Below are 26342 nucleotides of genomic sequence, written 5' to 3'. Positions count from 1 at the left end.
GGATCAGACCAGAACCCTCACAAGAGCTGAATATTACAATTATTTTATTCTGGTTCTACACCCAAAACAGAATTAGGGACACTAGCGCCACTGGTTTTTCTGAAGCCAATGGAATGACGAGGCCGCGCTCCGACCTAGTAGCTTTGTGTGTCCCAGAGGCTCCATCAGTAACAAATGAACTGGGCTCAGGGCCCACCCTAAACACCTTGCATAGATTCAATATAGAAAGGGGAAAGCCCCCCAGGAACAGACCCCTGTAGAAATAGAATGCTCTGTAAAGGAAAGCAATGTGGCTCTATGTTCCATTATGCACAGTAACGGTGTATAAAAGGGAAACTGTACATCATTATTATATATATTATATCAGCGCCCTGTGTTCCCCCAGTCCTACCAGGGAAAGACAGGTCGTGAATCAGCCTAAAGGTACCAGGCTACTTTCTTGGACCCAAACCTAAAGGGAAAACCTTGAAGTTCCCACGTGGGCAGTGGAGTGATGATTCTGCCTATAGAGCAGTGGTCCCCAACCTCCCTAATGCCGCAACCCTAATACAGTTCCTCATGTTGTGGTGACCCCCAGCCATAAAATTATTCCTAAGACCATCGGCCCCTGTGAAAGGGTTGTTCGACCCCCAGAGGGGTCCCGACCCACAAGTTGAGAGCTGCTGCTATAGAGGGTGTCTCTGATAACTTGTGGCTGCTCTGAACATAACTTATCAGATGCTGTTACTGATGCCCAAACCCAGTCTCCTGGAACCCAGATTGGATCTATGCTTCAGAAATGAGAAGCACTAACCAACCGGCTATAGAACGTTTTGTAGCTGGAAGCCCAGCTCTTGGTCCTCCAAACAGAAGGTACAATGAGTCTGGCTTATAGTCTGGGTTCTTTGGGTGTAGCCAATCCACACTGACCGGCACACCCCGGCCTTTCCACTCGGTTCCGACCGGTGCATTTGGAGAGACTTCAGCACCCTCCACCAAGATCCAAATACCACAAGAATACTGGTACAGCAGGACTTAGTGGGATAAACCCTGCTAATTTTATTAGTCACAACCCATATGGCATTTTGGTGGCACGTTTGATAAAGGGGCGTCCCCCCGAAACATTATATAGTTAGTGACTAATAAAATTAAATTTAGTGGGTTTATCCCACTAAAATAAGTCCTGCTGTGCCAGTATTCTTGTAGTATTTGGATGTAGGCCTTCAGTGCTCTGACTAGAATAGAATAGAGGGGGCACTTGATTCAATAGAGGGGGCCGGGGAGACGCTTAGGCGGGGCTTGATTCAATAGAGGCAGGCCGGGGAGACACGTAGGCGGGGATTGATTCAATAGAGGGGGCCGGGGAGACGCTTAGGCGGGGCTTGATTCAATAGAGGGGGCCGGGGAGACGCTTAGGCGGGGCTTGATTCAATAGAGGCAGGCCGGGGAGACACGTAGGCGGGGCTTGATTCAATAGAGGGGGCCGGGGAGACGCTTAGGCGGGGCTTGATTCAATAGAGGGGGCCGGGGAGACGCTTAGGCGGGGCTTGATTCAATAGAGGGGGCCGGGGAGACGCGTAGGCGGGGCTTGATTCAATAGAGGGTGCCGGGGAGACGCGTAGGCGGGGCTTGATTCAATAGAGGGGGCCGGGGAGACGCGTAGGCGGGGCTTGATTCAATAGAGGGGGCCGGGGAGACACGTAGGCGGGGCTTGATTCAATAGAGGGGGCCGGGGAGACACGTAGGCGGGGATCGATTCAATAGAGGCAGGCCGGGGAGACACGTAGGCGGGGCTCGATTCAATAGAGGGGGCCGGGGAGACACGTAGGCGGGGCTTGATTCAATAGAGGGGGCCGGGGAGACGCGTAGGCGGGGCTTGATTCAATAGAGGGGGCCGGGGAGACGCGTAGGCGGGGCTTGATTCAATAGAGGGGGCCGGGGAGACGCGTAGGCGGGGCTTGATTCAATAGAGGCAGGCCGGGGAGACACGTAGGCGGGGATTGATTCAATAGAGGCAGGCCGGGGAGACACGTAGGCGGGGCTTGGTTCAATAGAGGGGGCCGGGGAGACGCGTAGGCGGGGCTTGATTCAATATACGGGGCCGGGGAGACACATAGGCGGGGATTGATTCAATAGGGGCAGGCCGGGGAGACACGTAGGCGGGGCTTGATTCAATAGACGGGGCCGGGGAGACGCGTAGGCGGGGCTTGATTCAATAGAGGGGGCCAAGGAGACACGTAGGCGGGGATTGATTCAATAGAGGGGGCCGGGGAGACACGTAGGCGGGGCTTGATTCAATAGACGGGGCCGGGGAGACACGTAGGCGGGGCTCGATTCAATAGAGGGGGCCGGGGAGACACGTAGGCGGGGCTTGATTCAATAGACGGGGCCGGGGAGACGCGTAGGCGGGGCTTGATTCAATAGACGGGGCCGGGGAGACACGTAGGCGGGGATTGATTCAATAGACGGGGCCGGGGAGACACATAGGCGGGGCTCGATTCAATAGAGGGGGCTGGGGAGACGCGTAGGCGGGGATTGATTCAATAGAGGGGGCCGGGGAGACACGTAGGCGGGGATTGATTCAATAGAGGGGGCCGGGGAGACACGTAGGCGGGGCTTGATTCAATAGAGGGGGCCGGGGAGACACGTAGGCGGGGCTCGATTCAATAGAGGGGGCCGGGGAGACACATAGGCGGGGATTGATTCAATAGAGGGGGCCGGGGAGACGCTTAGGCGGGGCTTGATTCAATAGAGGGGGCCGGGGAGACGCATAGGCGGGGATTGATTCAATAGAGGGGGCCGGGGAGACGCTTAGGCGGGGCTTGATTCAATAGAGGGGGCCGGGGAGACGCTTAGGCGGGGCTTGATTCAATAGAGGGGGCCGGGGAGACGCTTAGGCGGGGCTTGATTCAATAGAGGGGGCCGGGGAGACGCGTAGGCGGTGCTTCATTCAATAGAGGGGGCCGGGGAGACACGTAGGCGGGGCTCGATTCAATAGAGGGGGCCGGGGAGACGCTTAGGCGGGGCTTGATTCAATAGAGGGGGCCGGGGAGACACGTAGGCGGGGCTTGATTCAATAGAGGGGGCCGGGGAGACACATAGGCGGGGCTTGATTCAATAGAGGGGGCCGGGGAGACGCGTAGGCGGTGCTTCATTCAATAGAGGGGGCCGGGGAGACACGTAGGCGGGGCTCGATTCAATAGAGGGGGCCGGGGAGACGCTTAGGCGGGGCTTGATTCAATAGAGGGGGCCGGGGAGATGCGTAGGCGGGGCTTGATTCAATAGAGGGGGCCGGGGAGACGCTTAGGCGGGGCTTGATTCAATAGAGGGGGCCGGGGAGACACGTAGGCGGGGCTTGATTCAATAGAGGGGGCCGGGGAGACACATAGGCGGGGATTGATTCAATAGAGGGGGCCGGGGAGACGCTTAGGCGGGGCTTGATTCAATAGAGGGGGCCGGGGAGACGCGTAGGCGGGGTTCGATTCAATAGAGGGGGCCGGGGAGACACGTAGGCGGGGTTCGATTCAATAGAGGGGGCAGGGGAGACACGTAGGCGGGGCTTGATTCAATAGAGGGGGCCGGGGAGACACGTAGGCGGGGCTCGATTCAATAGAGGGGGCCGGGGAGACACGTAGGCGGGGATTGATTCAATAGAGGGGGCCGGGGAGACGCGTAGGCGGGGATTGATTCAATAGAGGGGGCCGGGGAGACGCGTAGGCGGGGCTCGATTCAATAGAGGGGGCAGGGGAGACACGTAGGCGGGGTTCGATTCAATAGAGGGGGCCGGGGAGACACGTAGGCGGGGCTTGATTCAATAGAGGGGGCCGGGGAGACGCGTAGGCGGGGCTCGATTCAATAGAGGGGGCTGGGGAGACACGTAGGCGGGGCTTGATTCAATAGAGGCGGGCTAGGGAGAAGCAGAGCCAGTGGTTCTTGAACAGGAATACTTATACTTTTCCCTTATTCCCTTTGGCAGCAACATTTTTTTCCCACCCCAATAAACTCTTGTGCTTCCTTTGTTTATATTTACTGATGATTAGCATTAATTATTGATCCAGGGAGAATAAATCTGAAGAGGAGCTTCCTGAGAGGCCTTGATCACCTATTGGTGTTGGCTGAAAGTATTTAAAGACCCTGCATACATTATCTATAGAGACACTGGCAGTCTCAGCTCAGGGTGGGGAGATGTTCCTGGTAGAACGTTCTCTGACACACAATGGGGGTATAATGGGGCTTTAATGTAGGCTATCTGGGTGGTCTCCTCAATCTGTCTGGTAAGGAAGTCTTGTTTTTCTCAACAAAGGAAACACACACATTGGTTTATCCTTTCTGGACCCTGATGGGATCAGCATTTATCTTCATTGTTCTTCCCACATCCAAGAGAAGAAGTTGGGTTCTTCATCTGTAGTTTGAGTCAATCTACCTTCTGGGAGAGAGGGAAGGCTCCGTTTCTAAGAGAGCCTTTCATTCTTTTGGCAATTGCCACCAGAAAAGACTGATGCCCCACGGAGAGATTAGTTGCCCCTGATAGATCTCTGCTACCGCCAGCGAATAATCTTTCAGAAATGCTTTTCCATCTGCACCAAAGGGAATCAATGGTGGAAAGGCCTATGCATTGCTTGAGCGTTCCAGAATTGGTTCTGAGGCCAAATGAAGCTAAGGGTTTGTTGGAAAGGTCCAAAAGAGCAGAAATTTGAACTTTGAGAATATTAAGTTGGGCCCTTGTTAAATTCCCCCTGAAGAAATCTGAAAAGAAATTTGATAGAAGATTGGTCTTTTGCAACCCAATGAGCACCAACCCTGCAAGGTTCTCCAGGGACCATGTTGGTAGAACCTTTCCCAGACTGGATTAGGATGTTAATGACTTAAGGAGATTGCCCTTGAGATTCTACAGTAAAATGGCCCAGTCAGTTTCCAAATGGTCAGATTAAGACATAGCAGGGACCCCTGGGTCAGTAATGAGGGAGTTTGATCCAGAAATTGTTCCATCAAAAGGGAGAACCAGCCTCATTTGGCCCAGAATGGTCAGTGTAGCTCTCACCTCTCCCTGTCAGATCTTCTGAAGGATTATAAAACGGAGTTGGCGCTCATACAAACCACCATGTGTTGTAATAATAAATCAAAATTTGTATTTTAATAATTACTCACAATAAATATACACATAATTACATATTGCATTAAAAATATGAATAAAGTACACCAATATATACAAAGATGATCAGGAGTTCATTATTAACCTCAATTCAAAATTAGATGGAAGTGATGCAATATAATCAGAAGATAAGGTTTAAAAACAGGCCAATAAAATTAAAATACAAATGCAAATAGATTCAGAAAGATATAGGCTAAAAACTAGGTAGAAAAATCATCACAGGGAATGGATAATTACACATATGTTTAATCCTAAATTAGGAAGTAATATAGCGACTCTAGCGATGCCCAGTCGCTAGATATAACAAATGGTAAAATACAAATACAGACAAGTTCTTATAGGGAGCTCACCACGGAATTGACACCCATTCGGGGAAGAGCTAGCATATGTGGTATTATAGGTGAGAGCTCTATTGAGCGACCAGAAGTAGCGCTAAAAGTGAGTTTTTAATGCAATATGTAATTATGTGTATATTTATTGTGAGTAATTATTAAAATACAAATTTTGATTTATTATTACAACACATGGTGGTTTGTATGAGCGCCAACTCCATTTTATAATAGTTTGTTTTCTGATTGGGGATTAGTTTGGAGATAGTGAATTAAATTCAAGTGAACAGCTGCCTATTACTGGTGTGGGCATTTTATTGTTGAACTACTTTTATTTATAGGTGATTGATTTTTTTATTTTTAGAAGGTGAAAAAAATATCACTTATCTAAGCGCGGACAAGGTTTAGCATAGATCTTCTGAAGGACCCAGGAAATCATGGGCAATGGGGGGAAATGTGCACTGTAGTGATATGCCTCAGACCCTAACCCGCCCACTCCCAGCCCAAACTCTACCTGGCCCGGCTGTTATATTCTATTTATAGACCCCCATCCAACCTGCCCTCCGCTGATGTCACAAAGGGGGCGGGGCATGGGCATAACCAGTAAGCTGGTAGTGTAAGGTCATGGGCAGGAAGGGCAAGCAGAAGAGCTCAACCCGAACCCGCCCGCGACCCGAAAATGTAATGAGAGGTCGGCCCGAACTGCAGGTATCAGGCTGGCCCCCCCATCACTGGTACCGGTGTCTGGGAAACCCAGACCCAAAAATGTAGTGAGAGGTCGGCCCGAACTGCAGGTATCAGGCTGGCCCCCTATCACTGGTACCGGTGTCTAGGAAACCCAGACCCAAAAATGTAGTGAGAGGTCGGCCCGAACTGCAGGTATCAGGCTGGCCCCCCATCACCGGTACCGGTGGGGGGGGGGGGGGGGGGTAGGATCACTATATATAAATATATAAGGGGGCCAGTAAGGAAAAACAAAAAAAAAGCTAAAGTGTCAGCTGAGTGGTGCAGAGCTGCCGGGGCCCCGGGCCCTTAGTAACAAGAACACAAGCCCATGTCCCTGCAGTAACCCAAAGTCCCACTTATGTTGGGGCTCCTGTACCCCACCCACCCCCTTTGCTGACACCATTAACCCTTCCAGTCCCCACTCGCCAGCAATGGAAGCAGCGGGGCCACAGGGCAGAGACAGGAGACAGGCAGCAAATTACAGAGCAATTTATTATTAGAGAAATACAGGGGGGGCTTCACATCAGACATTAACGTCCCTAAATTCAACCTTTAGAAATGCGTCTATTGTAGAAGCGCGAGGAGGAGAGGGGATCTCGGCACAAAGAAAGCAGCTTAAAAAGGAATCAAAAGTCACAAAAAACAGAACTTCAAGTCCAACCCCCCTTTTCTCTTCCGTGGGACTAAAGGAATCGTTTGGCGGCAGGGTAAGTGCAAATAAAACTGCGTGGGGGTTGCCAAATGCGTTAAAATTCCCATTACGATATAGAAATAACCAGAGTCTCGGCCTGGGCACACGGCCCGCGCCGTCAAGGTCCAAAGCAGCAGCGATTGGCTGCCAAGCTCTCCGCCAACATGGTCCAATGGGTCCACCCAAGTGGCACCGCCCACTCAGTTGTCCTCATCACTGTCATCTGGGCTGATTGCCGGGCTGGTGAGGCTGTAGGTCGGGGAGGTGGGGCTATACCCCGGGGAGGTGGGGGAGTAGGTGGAGCCTTTGGGGCTGGTTGGGGAATATGTTGGGGAGGTGGGAGAGTATTTGGGGGAGGTGGGAGAGTAGGTGGGAGAGGTTGGAGAGTACTTTGGGGAGGTTGGGGTGTAGACGGGTGAAGTTGGCGAGTAGGTGGGAGAGGTGGGCGAGTACTTGGGAGTTGTGGGAGAATATGTGGGCGAGGTTGGCGAATACTTGGGCGAGGTTGGCGAGTATTTGGGGGAGGTTGGAGAGTATTTGGGAGACGTTGGGGTGTACTCTGGGGAGCTGGGGCTGTAGGAGGGGCTTGTCGGGGTGTATTTGGGGCTGGTAGGAGAGTAACTGGGGGAACTGGGGCTGTAACTGGGGGAGCTTGGCGTGTAGCTGGGAGACTGGGGGGTGTAGCGGGGACTGGAGGGCGAGTAACTGGGAGATGTGGGAGAGTAGCTAGGGCTGGTTGGGCTGTAATTAGGAGATGTAGGGGAGTAACTGGGGGAGGTGGGACTGTAACTGGGGGAGGTGGGGGAGTAGCTGGGAGATGTTGGTGTATAGTTGGGGGAAGTAGGGGAGTAGTTGGGGGAGGTGGGAGAGTAGGAGGGAGACGTGGGGCTGTAAGATGGAGATGTCGGAGAGTAACTGGGGCTTGTGGGAGAGTAGCTGGGACTTGTAGGAGAGTAACTGGGGGATGTGGGGCTGTAACTGGGAGACGTTGGGGAGTAGCTGGGTGATGTCGGGCTGTAGCTGGGAGAAGTTGGCGAGTAACTGGGAGACGTCGGGGAGTAACTGGGACTTGTAGGGCTATAGCTGGGGGAAGTGGGGGAGTAACTTGGGCTTGTGGGAGAGTAGGAAGGAGAGGTGGGGCTGTAAGATGGGGAGGTTGGAGAGTAACTGGGAGAAGTGGGAGAATAACTGGGAGATGTAGGAGAGTAGTTGGGAGATGTAGGGGAGTAGGAAGGGGACGTTGGGCTGTAGGAGGGGGACGTTGGGGAATAGCTGGGGCTCTGGGGGGTGTAGCCCCCAGGGCTTCGGGGTTCATACGCAGGGGAGGTAGGAGAGTAACTTGGAGACATAGCGCCACCTGTAGGAAGAGCAAGTAGTTAATAAAATGACCAATAGATACGCAAGGAAATACCCATGTACCCCCCCATATAGCCCCATAACAAAAGCCAACTCACCTGGGGAGGGAATGTAGGGACTTGAGGGCCCCGGGGATCCAGGAGAGCCAGGGGTGGGGGACCAAGCCGGGGAGTAACCTGGGCTGAAGCCGCTGGCATCGGAGGCGGCACTTGGGGAGAAACCGGCAGCTCCCGGGGTCATTCCGCTTCCTGCAAAAAGCAACAGAGATAAGTGGCGCCGCCCAAATGCCTCCCTAGCGGTTCCACTCAGTACGGCCCCCCCTACCTACCGATGCTGGGGGACCAGGCTCCATACGCTGGGGTAGCTCCCTGGTTCCAAGGGGTCATGGCAGGGGACATGCCGCCCATAGGGCTGGGGGCAGTACCGAAAAACATGCCGGTCGCTGAGGAAGAAATTAGCATAAACATGTCAGACACAGAAACGTGTTGGCTCCACCCCTCCCACTCTGCGTGGCCCCGCCCCTTATCCCATTTCAATAGGAGGTTCCATGCCCAGAGCAATACAGTCCAAACCAACATGGAATTGGATAGGTACCGACTGGTACTTTCATTGCGGCCCCTGTTCTGCCCCTGCTCCGATTAGCCATTGCACCCCCCCCCCCCCCCCCCGCCATTCCAGGCCCCAATTCACTTACGTCCCCCCGCTCCGAGCCCGGGAATGTTGGTGGGAATCTCCATGCCGAATTTACATTTTTCTGCATCCAACAGTAAGTCAAAGCAGCCAGTTCCTGCCGGCGCCAGCTGCCCCAGCATAATATTCTCCGATACCCCCTTCATGGGATCCGACTCCCCATGGGCAGCGGCTTCCATCAGCACATCCACCTATGGGAGGAGAGAGGGCACTCAGCGGGCAAGATGGCAGTTGGGTTGGCAGCTGGCACTAAGCACAGGGTCACTACTTACCGTTTCCTCAAAGGAACATTTCATGAGTGGCCCCGTGTCCTGCCTGTTGACACCGTGCCGGGTGATGGCCATTAGATGCCCCCGGCAAGTCATGGTGTCGCACAGCAGCGCCAAGTGCCGGTAGTTGACATAAGAACCATCAAACGAGATGACGTGGTACAACTCCCTCTCCAGGGCTTTCCTGACAGCTTCAATGCCCAGGACCTGCAGGAAAGCAGGGAAATAAATCAGCAGGCTGTGAGCTAGAGGGTATATGTGCGTGTATAACAGCCTGCCTATAGGGGGCACCATACAGCAGGGAAATAAATGAGGGACTGTGGGCTAGAGGGTATATGTGTGTGTATAACAGCCTGCCTATAGGGGGCACCATACAGCAGGGAAATAAATGAGGGACTGTGAGCTAGAAGGTATATGTGTATATAACAGCCTGCCTATAGGGGGCACCATACAGCAGGGAAATAAATACCGTAAATATTTCCACGATATCGTTTGAGGTGGTTCTGACGGGATCCACATCCTTCTCGCTCAGGACTCGCATGAGACTGACGCCGTCTGTTTCCAGAATCCATTCCTGTAGGGCCTTGAACTCGCCGTCCTCTGTAATAATGATCTTCTTCTTATTGTCAGTCTGGGGGAGGTGCATGTACACCTACGAGGGGCGGGAAGGGTTAATATGGCAGCCATGGGGGCGGCCCCGTGTCAGTATAATCCTAACTGGTACCGACCCAGAGGAACCTGTCCCTCCCCCAGTGTAACCAATCCCAACTGGTACCGACCCAGAGGAACCTGTCCCTGCCCCAGTGTAACCAATCCCAACTGGTACCGACCCAGAGGAACCTGTCCCTGCCCCAGTGTAACCAATCCCAACTGGTACCGACCCAGAGGAACCTGTCCCTTCCCCAGTGTAACCAATCCCAACTGGTACCGACCCAGAGGAACGTGCCCCTGCCCCAGTGTAACCAATCCCAACTGGTACCGACCCAGAGGAACCTGTCCCTCCCCCAGTGTAACCAATCCCAACTGGTACCGACCCAGAGGAACCTGTCCCTTCCCCAGTGTAACCAATCCCAACTGGTACCGACCCAGAGGAACCTGCCCCTGCCCCAGTGTAACCAATCCCAACTGGGCCAGCCTTTCCCCATAACTGAGCCCATTCCCTTTATCAGCTTAGTCGCTCTTCTCTGTACTTTCTCTATTTCATTACTGCCCCCTCTTATATATTTATATATAGTGACCCCCCTTAACTGCCCCCCCCCCCCCCCCCCAGTGTAACCAATCCCAACTGGGCCAGCCTTTCCCCATAACTGAGCCCATTCCCTTTATCAGCTTAGTCGCTCTTCCCTGTACTTTCTCTATTTCATTACTGCCCCCCCTTATATATTTATATATAGTGACCCCCCCTTAACTGCCCCCCCCCCAGTGTAACCAATCCCAACTGGGCCAGCCTTTCCCCATAACTGAGCCCATTCCCTTTATCAGCTTAGTCGCTCTTCCCTGTACTTTCTCTATTTCATTACTGCCCCCCCTTATATATTTATATATAGTGACCCCCCCACTTAACTGCCCCTTCCCCAGTGTAACCAATCCCAACTGGTACCGACCCAGAGGAACCTGCCCCTCCCCCAGTGTAAACAATCCCAACTGGTACCGACCCAGAGGAACCTGTCCCTTCCCCAGTGTAACCAATCCCAACTGGTACCGACCCAGAGGAACCTGCCCCTGCCCCAGTGTAACCAATCCCAACTGGTACCGACCCAGAGGAACCTGCCCCTCCCCCAGTGTAACCAATCCCAACTGGTACCGACCCAGAGGAACCTGCCCCTCCCCCAGTGTAACCAATCCCAACTGGTACCGACCCAGAGGAACCTGCCCCTGCCCCAGTGTAACCAATCCCAACTGGTACCGACCCAGAGGAACCTGCCCCTCCCCCAGTGTAACCAATCCCAACTGGTACCGACCCAGAGGAACCTGCCCCTGCCCCAGTGTAACCAATCCCAACTGGTACCGACCCAGAGGAACCTGCCCCTGCCCCAGTGTAACCAATCCCAACTGGTACTGACCCAGAGGAACCTGCCCCTGCCCCAGTGTAACCAATCCCAACTGGTACTGACCCAGAGGAACCTGCCCCTGCCCCAGTGTAACCAATCCCAACTGGTACTGACCCAGAGGAACCTGCCCCTGCCCCAGTGTAACCAATCCCAACTGGGCCAGCCTTTCCCCATAACTGAGCCCATTCCCTTTATCAGCTTAGTCGCTCTTCCCTGTACTTTCTCTATTTCATTACTGCCCCCCCTTATATATTTATATATAGTGACCCCCCCCCCTTACTGCCCCCCCCCCCCAGTGTAACCAATCCCAACTGGGCCAGCCTTTCCCCATAACTGAGCCCATTCCCTTTATCAGCTTAGTCGCTCTTCCCTGTACTTTCTCTATTTCATTACTGCCCCCCCCCTTATATATTTATATATAGTGACCCCCCCTTATATATTTATATATAGTGACCCCCCCTTAACTGCCCCCCCCCCAGTGTAACCAATCCCAACTGGGCCAGCCTTTCCCCATAACTGAGCCCATTCCCTTTATCAGCTTAGTCGCTCTTCCCTGTACTTTCTCTATTTCATTACTGCCCCCCCCCTTATATATTTATATATAGTGACCCCCCCCCCTTAACTGCCCCCCCCCCCAGTGTAACCAATCCCAACTGGGCCAGCCTTTCCCCATAACTGAGCCCATTCCCTTTATCAGCTTAGTCGCTCTTCCCTGTACTTTCTCTATTTCATTACTGCCCCCCCTTATATATTTATATATAGTGACCCCCCCCCTTAACTGCGCCCCCCCCCCCCCCAGTGTAACCAATCCCAACTGGGCCAGCCTTTCCCCATAACTGAGCCCATTCCCTTTATCAGCTTAGTCGCTCTTCCCTGTACTTTCTCTATTTCATTACTGCCCCCCCTTATATATTTATATATAGTGACCCCCCCTTAACTGCCCCCCCCCCAGTGTAACCAATCCCAACTGGGCCAGCCTTTCCCCATAACTGAGCCCATTCCCTTTATCAGCTTAGTCGCTCTTCCCTGTACTTTCTCTATTTCATTACTGCCCCCCCTTATATATTTATATATAGTGACCCCCCGCTTAACTGCCCCTTCCCCAGTGTAACCAATCCCAACTGGTACCGACCCAGAGGAACCTGCCCCTGCCCCAGTGTAACCAATCCCACCTTGCTGATCTGCTCGATCCCCTGCAGAGTCATGTCAGTCAGCATGTTTGACTCAATGCAACGCAGAAACACATCGTCGTCCATCTTGTCCACGACTTCCTCCTCCTGCCCCAGACACACAGGGAAGAGAATGGTTAGTGTAACTTAGTACCCCCCCCACTTGCCCCATTTTCAGTTTAGCCACCCCCCCGGATCCCATGAGTGCAGTTACCCCTCCGGCCAAGGTACTTACATCTTGCATCTTATTCTCTTCACTGTTCATGATCCGGATTCTCAGAACCAGTTTCTCAGCATTGTCATCATTGAATATACAGTTCAGATCATCTCCAAAGCCTGTGAGTGAGCAGGAGTCAGTAAGGGGGGGCAGATTGATGGGGAGGGGGCAGATTGATGGGGAGGGGCGGAGTTAGTAACAGTTGAGCATACTTGGATGGCTGGGGGCTCCCTACTGACCTGCATTGATCTTCTCAGCGATCTGCTCCATGGTGAGTTTGCGGTCAGTCATGTGCTTCCGGTCCAGCTCCACGCGGAGCAGCCAGGGGGAGATCCGGGTCACATCAAAGTCTGGCATTTCGTAGTACACATTCACCCACTCCTGGTCCTCGGAAACGACGGTATTTTGGGGGTTTGGGTCATAATAAATGGCAGTGTTGGCCGTGACCTTGCGCAGAGTGGTGTGCTCCAGGCGGCACAGGATATCCTGAGGGGAAGAGAAATAAGGGGGGTCTCTAATATAGTCCAGGAGTCCCCAACCTTTTCACCCGTAACATTTAAATGTTGGGTGAAAAGTTCCTTGGGGGCAACTAATAAAGGCTGTGATTGGGTATTGGAAAGCCCCAATGGGGACTGGCAGCCTACAGGGGGCTCAGTTTGGCAGTACCCATGGGCTTTATATGGGGTTGGGGTCACGAGCCACTGGTTGGGGGTCACTAGTGTAGTCAATTAGATGAGTTTAGTGCCATATGCCCCCCAAGGAACACCTACCCCCATTTTGCATAATACAGGGGGGGAGGGGCATAGGACTTCCCTTAGGGGCAGAGTTGTAGCCAGAGCCCACAATGACCAACCTTTGCCCTCTCGGCATCCCGAGCAGACTGCCCCAGCAGGAACACAGTCAGAGAAGGAGTTTTCGGTTTCTTGGAGATGTTGATCAGTTCCTTCAGACGCGGGACCCCCAGGGTGACGTTTTTAGCCGACACGCCGGCATAATGGAAGGTGTTCAGAGTCATCTGAGTGGCCGGCTCTCCTAGGGACTGGGCAGCCAAAGCCCCCACCATCTCTCCTGGGTGGGCCTACACAGCAAGGGGTAAGGGTCAGTGAAAGCTCGTTTAGCCAGGCGGCCATATACAGGCCACATACACGCAACACCGCGTGGGCTACTCACAACAGCTTGGTTAAACTTGGACTCGATCTCCCCCAAGAGCCAGTCAAAAGCCTCTCCACTCAGCCTGAACTCCTCCACCATTCTCCGGCTGCAGAGGGTGGAGCGCAGGTGGATGTTGAACAGCAGGGTGGCATTTTCCTGCGCCTGTCGGCTGAGGGGATCATCCCCATTTACAATCACCAGTTTCTTGCTGAGCTCCCTTACCCCTGAGGAAGGCAAAGAAGGAGAAAAAGTGAGATTGATGGGGGCAACAAGACACATGGGGGTAGATGAAGATCCAACGACGGCTGTGCCTCGTACCTTCTACAACTTTAATGGGGTGCAGATCCGAGGGCATCCGTGTATTGATGTGAAAGATCTTCTGAGCGTTCCAGATCATTCTCTGAAGGTTACAGGGAAGGACCACCTGTTGGGGCAAACAGCAACTTGCTCAGTAGGCAAAGTCCGATGGGGGGTGGGGAAGAAGCCCCCCACAGGAATATCTGGCACAATCTCTCACCTTACTGTCCCCAGTTGGGAATATGACCCTGAGAACTTCTCGGTCCTCCTTCATCTTCTCAAACTCCTTCTCCAGTTCGTTCTGTACGTGGGCGTCGCTGAGAATCTCCTTGACGACATCTTCCTGTAGAGTCCGGCGCAGGGCGCGCTCATTGGCGTAATCAAACTTAAACCTGCCAGGGAACAGCGGGTACAGGTTGGTACAGACCCTAGGCACAGTGGCACCCAGGGGATACAGGGCAGACCCTAGGCACAGAGGCACCCAGGGGGTACAGGTTAGTACAGACCCCAGGCACAGTGGCACCCAGGGGGTACAGGTTAGTACAGACCCCAGGCACAGTGGCACCCAGGGGATACAGGGCAGACCCCAGGCACAGTGGCACCCAGGGGGTACAGGTTAGTACAAACCCCAGGCACAGTGGCACCCAGGGGGTACAGGTTAGTACAAACCCCAGGCACAGTGGCACCCAGGGGGTACAGGTTAGTACAAACCCCTAGGCACAGTGGCACCCAGGGGGTACAGGTTGGTACAGCCCCTAGGCACAGAGGCACCCAGGGGGTACAGGTCGGTACAGACCCTAGACACAGAGGCACCCAGGGGGTACAGGTTAGTACAGCCCCTAGGCACAGTGGCACCCAGGGGGTACAGGTTGGTACAGACCCTAGGCACAGTGGCACCCAGGAGGTACAGGTTAGTACAGAAGGCAGACCCTAGGCACAGTGGCACCCAGGGGGTACAGGTTAGTACAGACCCTAGGCACAGTGGCACCAAGGGGGTACAGGTTGGTACAGAAGGCAGACCCTAGGCACAGTGGCACCCAGGGGGTACAGGTTCGTACAGCCCCTAGTCACAGTGGCACAGCCCCTAGGCATAGTGGCACCCAGGGGGTACAGGTTGGTACAGCCCCTAGGCACAGAGGCACCCAGGGGGTACAGGTTAGTACAGAAGGCAGACCCTAGGCACAGTGGCACCCAGGGGGTACAGGTTAGTACAGACCCTAGGCACAGTGGCACCCAGGGGGTACAGGTTGGTACAGAAGGCAGACCCTAGGCACAGTGGCACCCAGGGAATACAGGTTAGTAGAGTCCCTAGGCACAGTGGCACCCAGGAGGTACAGACGGCAGACCCTAGGCACAGTGGCACCCAGGGGGTACAGGTTAGTACAGCCCCTAGGCACAGTGGCACCCAGGGGGTACAGGTTGGTACAGAAGGCAGACCCTAGGCACAGTGGCACCCAGGGAATATAGGTTAGTAGAGACCCTAGGCACAGTGGCACCCAGGGGGTACAGGTTCGTACAGACCCTAGGCACAGTGGCACCCAGGAGGTACAGGTTAGTACAGAAGGCAGACCCTAGGCACAGTGGCACCCAGGGGGTACAGGTTAGTACAGACCCTAGGCACAGTGGCACCCAGGGGGTACAGGTTGGTACAGACCCTAGGCACAGTGGCACCAAGGGGGTACAGGTTGGTACAGAAGGCAGACCCTAGGCACAGTGGCACCCAGGGAATACAGGTTAGTAGAGACCCTAGGCACAGTGGCACCCAGGGGGTACAGGTTGGTACAAAAGGCAGACCCTAGGCACAGTGGCACCCAGGGGATCCTTCCTACAGAAGCAAATGAGAAGCCAAACTACTAGCACTTGGCACTATGAATTGCAGGAAACCTGTGTACCCCTACATAACAACCCAAATACTTACTTTTTCTCAAATGCTTTGTTTGAAGGCTTCAATGTGGCCAGATTCTGGAACTCGACACCCTCCCCGGCCAAGCCGTCCTCTCCGTAGCGCAGCTGCACCACCTGGTTGATGGAATTTCTCACCGTAGCATCGTACTTTACCATGACAGACTCCATAGACTTGATCAGTCGTCTCTGGATGTAGCCTGAGTACGAGGAAAAGATTCCATTGGATACAGAAGAGGTTTCCCCGTAGCACAAGGGTGGGGGGCAATACAGGTCGGCCCCTTACCTGTCTCAGCAGTTTTTACAGCTGTATCAATCAGACCCTCTCTGCCTCCCATGGCGTGAAAGAAGAACTCGGTTGGGGTCAGGCCAGCAAGGTAGGAGTTCTCCACAAAGCCCCTACTCTCAGGGCCATAATCATCCTTAATAAAGTGCGGCAGCGTTCGATGTTTGAACCCAAACGGAATGCGTTTTCCCTCCACGTTCTGCTGGCCGACCACAGCAATAACCTGCCCAGAATAAAACAGGGAAGGAACTGGTTAAATCTCCTCTCCTGTCAAAGATCCCCCCCCCATTTGCCTCAGACTGTCCCATTAACCATTCCCACCTGGGAAATGTTGATCTTTGATCCCTTGGCCCCAGACACCACCATGGACTTGAAGTTGTTGTACTCGGAGAGAGATTTCTGGGCGGAGGAGCCGGTTTTGTCTCTGGCATCGTTCAGGATCCTGTTGACTTGGTTCTCGAATGTCTGACGCAGGGTGTTCCCGGGGGTGGGCTCCAGCTCGTTGTTATGGGCTTTCTCTATGACCTGCAGGGACAGCAGAAAAGGGGCAGCAATTAGAGAGGGTTTCCATGTTCGCCCCCACAGGAGACACCAATACATGAACCACACAAGAGCCCCCAGCCTCACCTCTATTACATCTTGCTTGGCCTTTTTGATGGTATTCTGAATGTCCTGATATGTTTTGGCATCAGCAATGGAGTCACCAATTCCAATGGTATGACCTGAGACACAGACAATAATATAAATACATTCACAGTCTCCTACTGCCCCAGGCCCCACCTTCTTATAGTCTCCTACTGCCCCAGGCCCCACCGCCTTATAGTCTCCTACTGCCCCAGGCCCCACCGCCTTATAGTCTCCTACTGCCCCAGGCCCCACCGCCTTAGTCTCCTACTGCCCCAGGCCCCACCGCCTTATAGTCTCCTACTGCCCCAGGCCCCACCTTCTCATAGTCTCCTACTGCCCCAGGCCCCACCTTCTCATAGTCTCCTACTGCCCCAGGCCCCACCGCCTTATAGACTCCTACTGCCCCAGGCAGTCTCCTACTGCCCCAGGCCCCACCACCTTATAGACTCCTACTGCCCCAGGCCCCACCGCCTTATAGACCCCTCCTGTCCTCTCCATTCCACCACATCCCCCACAAGTCCCATTCATAATGCCAGCCTAGCACCCCTATGTACCCCTAGACTTACCCTCTATAAGCAGCCAGTTGTTAATGACAGTCTGAATATTGGAGTAGAACAGACGGGTAGTGTCGTGACCCATTTCCAAATAGGAAATATGGACCAAGGATCCAGCTGAAGTTCCCAGAGATTTCTTGCACAGAATTCCCATAATAAGCTCCCCATTCTCCACAATCACCTGCAGAGAGAGAAACGAGTAGCGTTGGTACCAAGCACAGGGCGAGGGGGGAGGATATAAGAGGAGGAAGAGGCCCCATGCGCTATGACAAACCTTTGTGTCCCCAGGAGAGATGTGTTTATAGGGGCCACTGTCCTCATCGTCAGGATGGGTGCTGTGGGTTCGAATACAGTTAATGTGCCCTGGGACGATGAGAGAGAAGATCTGCTTTCCAGTCCAGAGAGGCCGTGGTTTCAGGATGGCTGGTTGGGGAACCTTCCCGTCCCACGTGGACAAGAACATCAGTAAATTCATCACCTCGCCCTATGAAAGGGGAAAAAAAATGGAAGCAAATAAGATTTTATATTTGTGTATATGTACGTTGTAGTGCCAGTATATAGTAGGATATGGCACTGGAGGCTTCAGGCTTTTCTCTGCCAGTTAAAATGCACTGATAAATAACTGCCCCATATGCACAGCTTGTACAGTAAAGATATATCTTCCAAATAGCAGGTTTTGCTGTGAATTCAAAAATCATTTGTAAAGCTAAAAATGCTCCCATGCCCCACCTAGTGGTGGATATGAGAATAGCGGCCAAGGGGGAGAAATTAGAAAAACCCAAGTGCAGACACAACTTGGGAAAAGGGACTGAGTGGGAGAAACATTATCTGAGAGCAGTTGTACTGCGCCGTGCCGACTGGTACCGAGGACACAGAATCGGGCAACAATGCCCAACATAGCTGCCTATACACCAATATTACAAGGTATTGGTTTAAGAATAACATTTTAAATGATATCACTTTATTATATTCATTCTAACACCATAACAATCATGACAGAATGGGATATTTGGCTATCCCAGAATGTTTACAGGGTAACCCTTTTGAAATAAAAAATAACAAAAGTGGTATAAAGGTGATACCTTTATTGGCTACCTAAGATAACCATAGCAAGCTTTCAGAATGGAGGGAGCAAACACCCAATGGCCCTGAGGGAGATTAACTAGGAAGCATCTTGTCCTGCTCACCCTTTCCAGAAAGACATCTCTCTTGGTGAATTTGCGCACTGCTGTCAGTGTGTCCTGCACAATACCCATGACGGGTCTGTTGGACTGAGGAGTCACAATCATCCTGGGAACCATAGCCAGCTCCTGAATTTCTGCCCGTGTCTCCAGAGACTGAGGAAGGTGAAGGTTCATCTCGTCCCCATCAAAGTCAGCGTTGTACGGAGTGGTTACACTGTGGGGTGGGAATGGGAGACATGACTAACCGCAGGCAGAGACGGAGGAGCAATCTGTGAGCAGCAAAAAGCACTCACCTTAGGTTCAGACGGAACGTGGACCATGGTAGGATCCGAACTCTGTGCCCCATCATAGACATCTTGTGCAACGTGGGCTGTCTGTTAAAGATGACTATATCTCCGTCGCACATGTGTCTCTCCACCTAATCACAAACCAACAAGTGAATGGAAAAATGTATTAAATCCAGTGTGCACTAAGCACCCAAACAAATGCATTAAACACAGAATCCAATTGGCTTATCTGTTTCACCAATAATACCAGTCTGAGTGGCCAGCAAACAATATAAAGCAGTAAAAGGTATGTATGGGTCCCTGGGACTCTTGCAGAGAAGGTTCCGTGACAAGCAGCAAGGGCTGGACAAGGTCTAAGCCCACAGGCATCTACATCTGGGCTCCCAATGTTACCCGGCTGAGTCCAACCAAACTGTTCGGTTCTCACTGAGGCGCGGTTTGTTTTGAATACAAAAGCTTCTGTGTTCTACCCCTTGCTCTAATGCAGGTGGATGTATACTGGAAATATTGTGGGGCTTCTGATTAGGTCAGATAAGATGACGAGGGGCTCTCACCTTGTAACCAATCTGTAGGTGTAGATCGCTGGGCTTGGGGTGGAACCGCAGATCAATACGATCGCCGTTATCTCGGATAATGTACTTGGCCCCAGGGTACTGGCTGTTCCCACGGCGCACTAACTCCTGCAGCCTGAAACAATATTATTAATGAGGTGCAGAGATCATGGAGGACAGGGTACAGTTAGGGACACCAAGCAGCGGCATTACATGTACAACTGAACGTGGGCAGAAGACTGGGAACTGACCTGTCGATGTTGAAAGGAGTGACAATCTCAGGGAAGGTCATGTTTGCAGCAATGGACCTCGGCACCCCAACCTGATCGATAGAAAGGTTGGGGTCGGGTGTGATGACGGTTCGAGCAGAGAAGTCCACACGCTTGCCCATTAGGTTTCCTCGAACTCGCCCCTCCTTGCCCTTTAACCTCTGTTTTAGAGACTTTAGGGGGCGTCCAGACTTCTGCATGGCCTATAGAGACAGCAAAGGGATTATTAGACAGCGCAAGCATTCTTGCCCCAGTACAGCCCATCTACCGACCCTCCATGACAACCTCCACCCCTAATACTGGAGACAACCAATCACCCAGCTCTTCTGTAGACTCCATACTGTGGACACTTAGACCTAAGGTGCCCAACCCTTTCCAGAGCGCTTACCCTGGGCAGACCAGGAAGCTCATTATCCACCATTGTTGCCACATGGAACTGAAGAAGTTTCACATCCTCTGCTATGACGTGGGCTGCAGCTCCATTTTGCTCATTTCTCCTGAGCTGATTATTAATCTTCACGATATCGGCCAGTTTGTGTGTCAAGTCATCCTGCCCAAAGAGTAACGGTCAGATAAACACCTCCATTCTATTGCCCCCCTTACTCAATACTGCCCTTCTTTGCAGCAGGAGCACTGGGCAGAGGGGTGCCTTACATTGTTCTATAAATTCACTTTTACAAAGTACCATATTTGGGGATTGGAACGAGCCCTAGGGGCACCCAAACATTCTGTTTGGCTTCATCTTACGTTGTACTGCAACATTACATTGTCTATTCAATACTTCTCATATTAACTGTCATCTCACCTGATTTCTGGCAGAGCCCTGCATTACGACTGCCGGTCGCACAGACAAGGGGGGCACCGGCAGGACAGTGACAATGAGCCACTCAGGACGAGCGAATCGGGGATCCATTCCCAATATAAAGCATTCCTCGTCTGTGATGCGCTTAAAGATCTCGTGTACGCGCTCGGGACTCAACAAGATTTTCTTCTCCTGGGAATCCTCATTCACGTGTTTCCATTCAGCATAGAGCTCCAGCCCTGTACGGCGTATCCGTGGCTGGTAGCGACCGCAGCCGCCATGGCCCTATCGGCACAAGCAAAACATACAAATTTAGGCCAAACGCTTGTCTGAAAACCTACAGTGGAACCCCCTCCACGACGTGTTAAACCAGCTCTAAAGCAGGTTCTAGATATCCCTGTAGTAATAGAATGCAATGCTGCATGTTAGGCTTTGACAGGCCTTGCCCACTTACCTTCTCTTTTTGAATATCCTCATCACCCTCTGTCTGCTCCACCCCAAACTTGTTGTCCATCTCTTCTCCGCCCTCACAAATGTTCTTCCCCTTGCACAACTCATACACATGGGTCAGTCGCTTCTTGGGTTGCCCTTTGGATTTTATTAGGATGTCTTTAATCTTTGGATTGTTCTGAAAGGGAAAAGTGGAGAATGTGTTAGAGAACGCGCTACTTTGCCTTTATACTCTAAGTGTTGCACTGGCAGAGCCCTCACAGGGTGCCGTCTCCTTGCTCACTGTATATTAATGCAGGGAAAGACTCCGTGACAGAGGTACTTACGGCATCAACCAGAAGCTTGGAGCAGAAGAAGCACACACATCGCAGAACTTTCATGGTCTTAACCAAAAATCCAACATGAAAGACAGGTTTGGCCAGTTCAATGTGGCCAAAGTGCCCGGGACACTCAGTCATGTTACCTGTGAGAAGGAGATAGCGGCAGAGAGGCTGAGAACCGGCTTATTGTTTCCCCAAACATCTTCCCATTAACAGCATTAAAAGGAGAAGGTATAAATTACTGGGGAAGGGGGGGGGGGCAAAATGATAGGCAATATCCCCACCCCAGTAATCTCTTACTACCCCAGCCTGGGGCAGCTGCGAGAGAGCCTCTTCCTTCTGTCTTCGTGCAGCTTGTTAACTCTACTGCGCGCGCATCAGCCCAGGGGTTTAGACAAGAGAAGGAAGAGGGTTGTTCCCTGCTACCTCAGGCTGGGGCAGTTGTCTCCTAGCAGGAGCACTAACCCAGGGTATCAGGTAAGTGATTAGAGTCAGTCGGGGGTGCCTAATATTTTAGTCATTTTACCTTTCCTTCTCCTTTAATCAGTAAGTAATGGGAAAGAATAGAAGTAAAGGAAGACACAGCCATTGTACCAAGTTAATGGAAGACAGACCCTGGGTAAGCTCTCTATAAGCCCCCCCCCATGCCCCCCGATGTGTCTACCTGGGTAAGCTCTCTATAAGCCCCCCCCCCGCACCCACCGATGTGTTTACCTGGGTAAGCTCTCTATAAGCCCCCCCCATGCCCCCCGATGTGTTTACCTGGGTAAGCTCTCTATAAGCCCCCCCATGTGTTTACCTGGGTAAGCTCTCTATAAGCCCCCCCATGCCCCCCGATGTGTTTACCTGGGTAAGCTTCCTATAAGCCCCCCCTGCGCCCCCCGATGTGTTTACCTGGGTAAGCTCTCTATAAGCCCCCCCCCGCACCCACCGATGTGTTTACCTGGGTAAGCTCTCTATAAGCCCCCCCCCCATGTGTTTGCCTGGGTAAGCTCTCTATAAGCCCCCCCCATGCCCCCCGATGTGTTTACCTGGGTAAGCTTCCTATAAGCCCCCCCTGCGCCCCCCGATGTGTTTACCTGGGTAAGCTCTCTATAAGCCCCCCCTGCATCCGCCGATGTGTTTACCTGGGTAAGCTCTCTATAAGCCCCCCCCATACCCCCCGATGTGTCTACCTGGGTAAGCTCTCTATAAGCCCCCCACCGCACCCACCGATGTGTTTACCTGGGTAAGCTCCCTATAAGCCCCCCCTGCACCCGCCGATGTGTTTAGCATTCACAGTGTGCTACATACCTGCACAAGTCTGACATCTCCCAGTTCTCTCAATCACACCCTGCCGTGGGTCCATCAATCCTCCCAGCTTGGGGCGGCCGCCCTCGGTTGTCTCAGGGTATTTAATTCCACCTTCAGTTACAGACATGCGTTTCTGGGGAGACAGGCAGCCAAAGAGTTAGATTCCTCCCGCTGTTACTATAGGAAGTACAGGCCCAACACTGCGGCGTTCCTTTGGGTTTCCCCTTTGCTACAAAGTGCCAGGGGGGCTCACAAACTGGCACCAACCGGGCCAATTATGTACCAGAACCGCCATGTTCCTGCGCTACAGACTGAGGAAATGGAGACACAAGTAAATAAGTAGAGAGTGAGTGAGGGAATAGACAGTGAGAGAGAGACTGAGTGAGAGAATAGACACAGTGAGTGAGAAAATAGAGACAGTGAGTGAGAGACTGAGTGAGGGAATAGAGACAGTGAGTGACTGAGTGAGTAAATAGAGACAGTGAGTGAGAGACTTAGTGAGTGAATAGAAACAGTGATGAGAGACCGAGTGAGTAAATAGAGACAGTGAGAGACTGAGTGATGGAATAGAGACAGTGAGTGAGAGACTGAGTGAGTAAATAGAGACAGTGAGTGAGACCGAGTGAGTGAATAGAGACAGTGAGTGAGAGACTTAGTGAGTGAATAGAAACAGTGATGAGAGACTTAGTGAGTGAATAGAGAGTGAGTGAGAGACTTAGTCTCTCATCACTGTTTCTATTCACTCACTAAGTCTCTCACTCACTCTCTATTCACTCACTAAGTCTCTCACTCACTGTCTCTATTCACTCACTAAGTCTCTCTCACTCAGTCACTCACTGTCTCTATTTACTCACTCAGTCACTCACTGTCTCTATTTCCTCACTCAGTCACTCACTGTCTCTATTTCCTCACTCAGTCACTCACTGTCTCTATTTACTCACTTAGTCACTCACTGTCTCTATTTACTCACTCAGTCACTCACTGTCTCTATTTATTTACTCACTCAGTCACTCACTGTCTCTATTCCCTCACTCACTGTCTCTATTCCCTCACTGTCTCTATTTACTCAGTGAGTGAATAGAAACAGTGATGAGAGACTGAGTGAGTAAATAGAGACAGTGAGGGAATAGAGACAGTGAGTGACTGAGTGAGTAAATAGAGACAGTGAGTGACTGAGTGAGTAAATAGAGACAGTGAGTGACTGAGTGAGTAAATACTGTCTCTATTTACTCACTCAGTCACTCACTGTCTCTATTTACTCACTCAGTCACTCACTGTCTCTATTCCCTCACTGTCTCTATTTACTCACTCAGTCTCTCATCACTGTTTCTATTCACTCACTGAGTAAATAGAGACAGTGAGGGAATAGAGACAGTGAGTGAGGGAATAGAGACAGTGAGTGACTGAGTGAGTAAATAAATAGAGACAGTGAGTGACTGAGTGAGTAAATAGAGACAGTGAGTGACTAAGTGAGTAAATAGAGACAGTGAGTGACTGAGTGAGGAAATAGAGACAGTGAGTGACTGAGTGAGGAAATAGAGACAGTGAGTGACTGAGTGAGTAAATAGAGACAGTGAGTGACTGAGTAAATAGAGACAGTGAGTGACTGAGTGAGTAAATAGAGACAGTGAGTGACTGAGTGAGTAAATAGAGACAGTGAGTGACTGAGTGAGTAAATAGAGACAGTGAGTGACTGAGTGAGTAAATAGAGACAGTGAGTGACTGAGTGAGTAAATAGAGACAGTGAGTGACTGAGTGAGTGAGAGACTTAGTGAGTAAATAGAGACAGTGAGTGACTGAGTGAGGGAATAGAGACAGTGAGTGACTGAGTGAGGGAATAGAGACAGTGAGTGACTGAGTGAGGGAATAGAGACAGTGAGTGACTGAGTGAGAGACTTAGTGAGGAATTAGAGACAGTGAGTGAGAGACTGAGTGAGTAAATAGAGACAGTGAGTGACTGAGTGAGGGAATAGAGACAGCGAGTGACTGAGTGAGGGAATAGAGACAGTGAGTGACTGAGTGACTTAGTGAGGAATTAGAGACAGTGAGTGAGAGACTGAGTGAGGGAATAGAGACAGTGAGTGACTGAGTGAGGGAATAGAGACAGTGAGTGACTGAGTGAGGGAATAGAGACAGTGAGTGACTGAGTGAGGGAATAGAGACAGTGAGTGACTGAGTGACTTAGTGAGGAATTAGAGACAGTGAGTGAGAGACTGAGTGAGGGAATAGAGACAGTGAGTGACTGAGTGAGGGAATAGAGACAGTGAGTGACTGAGAGACTTAGTGAGGAATTAAAAACAGTGAGTGAGAGACTGAGTGAGGGAATTCAATGACAACTACAACAAACAGACTGCCTGGAATTCCCGCACTAAATACTGAGCCCGGGATGAGCCAATGGGAAGGGGTTGCATTGGGTGCACAATCGCTGCTCACTATAGGGGGGGATACAGTGAGGGCACAATCGCTGCTCACTATAGGGGGGATACAGTACAAGGCACAATCGCTGCTCACTATAGGGGGAATACAGTGAGGGCACAATCGCTGCTCACTATAGGGGGGAATACAGTGAGGGCACAATCGCTGCTCACTATAGGGGGAATACAGTGATGGCACAATCGCTGCTCACTATAGGGGGGATACAGTACAGGGCACAATCGCTGCTCACTATAGGGGGGAATACAGTGAGGGCACAATCGCTGCTCACTATAGGGGGGAATACAGTGAGGGCACAATCGCTGCTCACTATAGGGGGGAATACAGTGAGGGCACAATCGCTGCTCACTATAGGGGGGAATACAGTGAGGGCACAAGAGCTGCTCACTATAGGGGGGAATACAGTGAGGGCACAATCGCTGCTCACTATAGGGGAGAATACAGTGAGGGCACAATCGCTGCTCACTATAGGGGGGAATACAGTGAGGGCACAATCGCTGCTCACTATAGGGGGGAATACAGTGAGGGCACAATCGCTGCTCACTATAGGGGAGAATACAGTGAGGGCACAATCGCTGCTCACTATAGGGGGGAATACAGTGAGGGCACAATCGCTGCTCACTATAGGGGGGAATACAGTGAGGGCACAATCGCTACTCACTATAGGGGGGAATACAGTGAGGGCACAATCGCTACTCACTATAGGGGGGAATACAGTGATACAGTGAGGGCACAATCGCTACTCACTATAGGGGGGAATACAGTGAGGGCACAAGAGCTGCTCACTATAGGGGGGAATACAGTGAGGGCACAATCGCTGCTCACTATAGGGGGGAATACAGTGAGGGCACAAGAGCTGCTCACTATAGGGGGGAATACAGTGAGGGCACAATCGCTGCTCACTATAGGGGGGAATACAGTGAGGGCACAAGAGCTGCTCCAGTGAGACACACGAATCTCTCACAGATGCTCCATAACAAGCAGAGCGCCCTCTGTCTCACAGCCTTTAACTTCCGGGTACGAAGTACCGTAGCCCCTCCCCCTTACCAACTCGTCAGGCCCGATGACGCCGAACTGGACCCGCTTGATGGTGCGCAGCGGGCAGGCACTGTCCCCGGAGGGAGCTCCGTGCATGTTTGCGGTGAGACGAGTACGCGCGTATTACAGACAGAAAGTTAGAGACACGAGATTTCTGTTTTTCCACTGAGCGCCCAGCCAACCAGCAGCGTCTCCTCCCCTCGAGTTCCACCGCCGCTGGCGCTCAAAGCGCTTGTGAAGCTCCCAAGCCGTGCGCCTTCTTTATATA

General features: G+C 52.1%; 1 protein-coding gene across 1 annotated transcript; it reads right to left on the bottom strand.

Annotated features, from left to right (window-relative positions):
* Positions 1–6659: 6659 nt before the first annotated feature.
* polr2a (RNA polymerase II subunit A) lies at positions 6660–26308 on the bottom strand. The gene is made up of 29 exons (XM_031899655.1): positions 26084–26308; positions 22604–22736; positions 21317–21453; positions 20995–21168; positions 20544–20825; positions 20127–20288; positions 19721–19941; positions 19473–19605; positions 18925–19049; positions 18635–18845; positions 17722–17931; positions 17460–17628; positions 16894–16988; positions 16588–16791; positions 16267–16489; positions 15997–16180; positions 14299–14470; positions 14100–14205; positions 13800–14005; positions 13483–13707; positions 12869–13115; positions 12648–12748; positions 12416–12520; positions 9662–9844; positions 9196–9399; positions 8928–9114; positions 8562–8675; positions 8332–8481; positions 6660–8234 (listed from the first exon to the last, which is right to left on the bottom strand). The coding sequence occupies exons 1-29, from the start codon at positions 26168–26170 to the stop codon at positions 7078–7080; spliced, it is 5907 nt and encodes a 1968-aa protein (XP_031755515.1). The 5' UTR covers positions 26171–26308; the 3' UTR covers positions 6660–7077.
* Positions 26309–26342: the final 34 nt, after the last annotated feature.

The sequence above is a fragment of the Xenopus tropicalis genome, chromosome 3, assembly GCF_000004195.4.
Source record: "Xenopus tropicalis strain Nigerian chromosome 3, UCB_Xtro_10.0, whole genome shotgun sequence".
In the NCBI taxonomy this organism is placed as follows: domain Eukaryota; kingdom Metazoa; phylum Chordata; class Amphibia; order Anura; family Pipidae; genus Xenopus; species Xenopus tropicalis.
The sequence above is the reverse complement of the archived record's forward strand: the minus strand, read 5'-3'. Positions and strand labels throughout refer to the sequence as shown.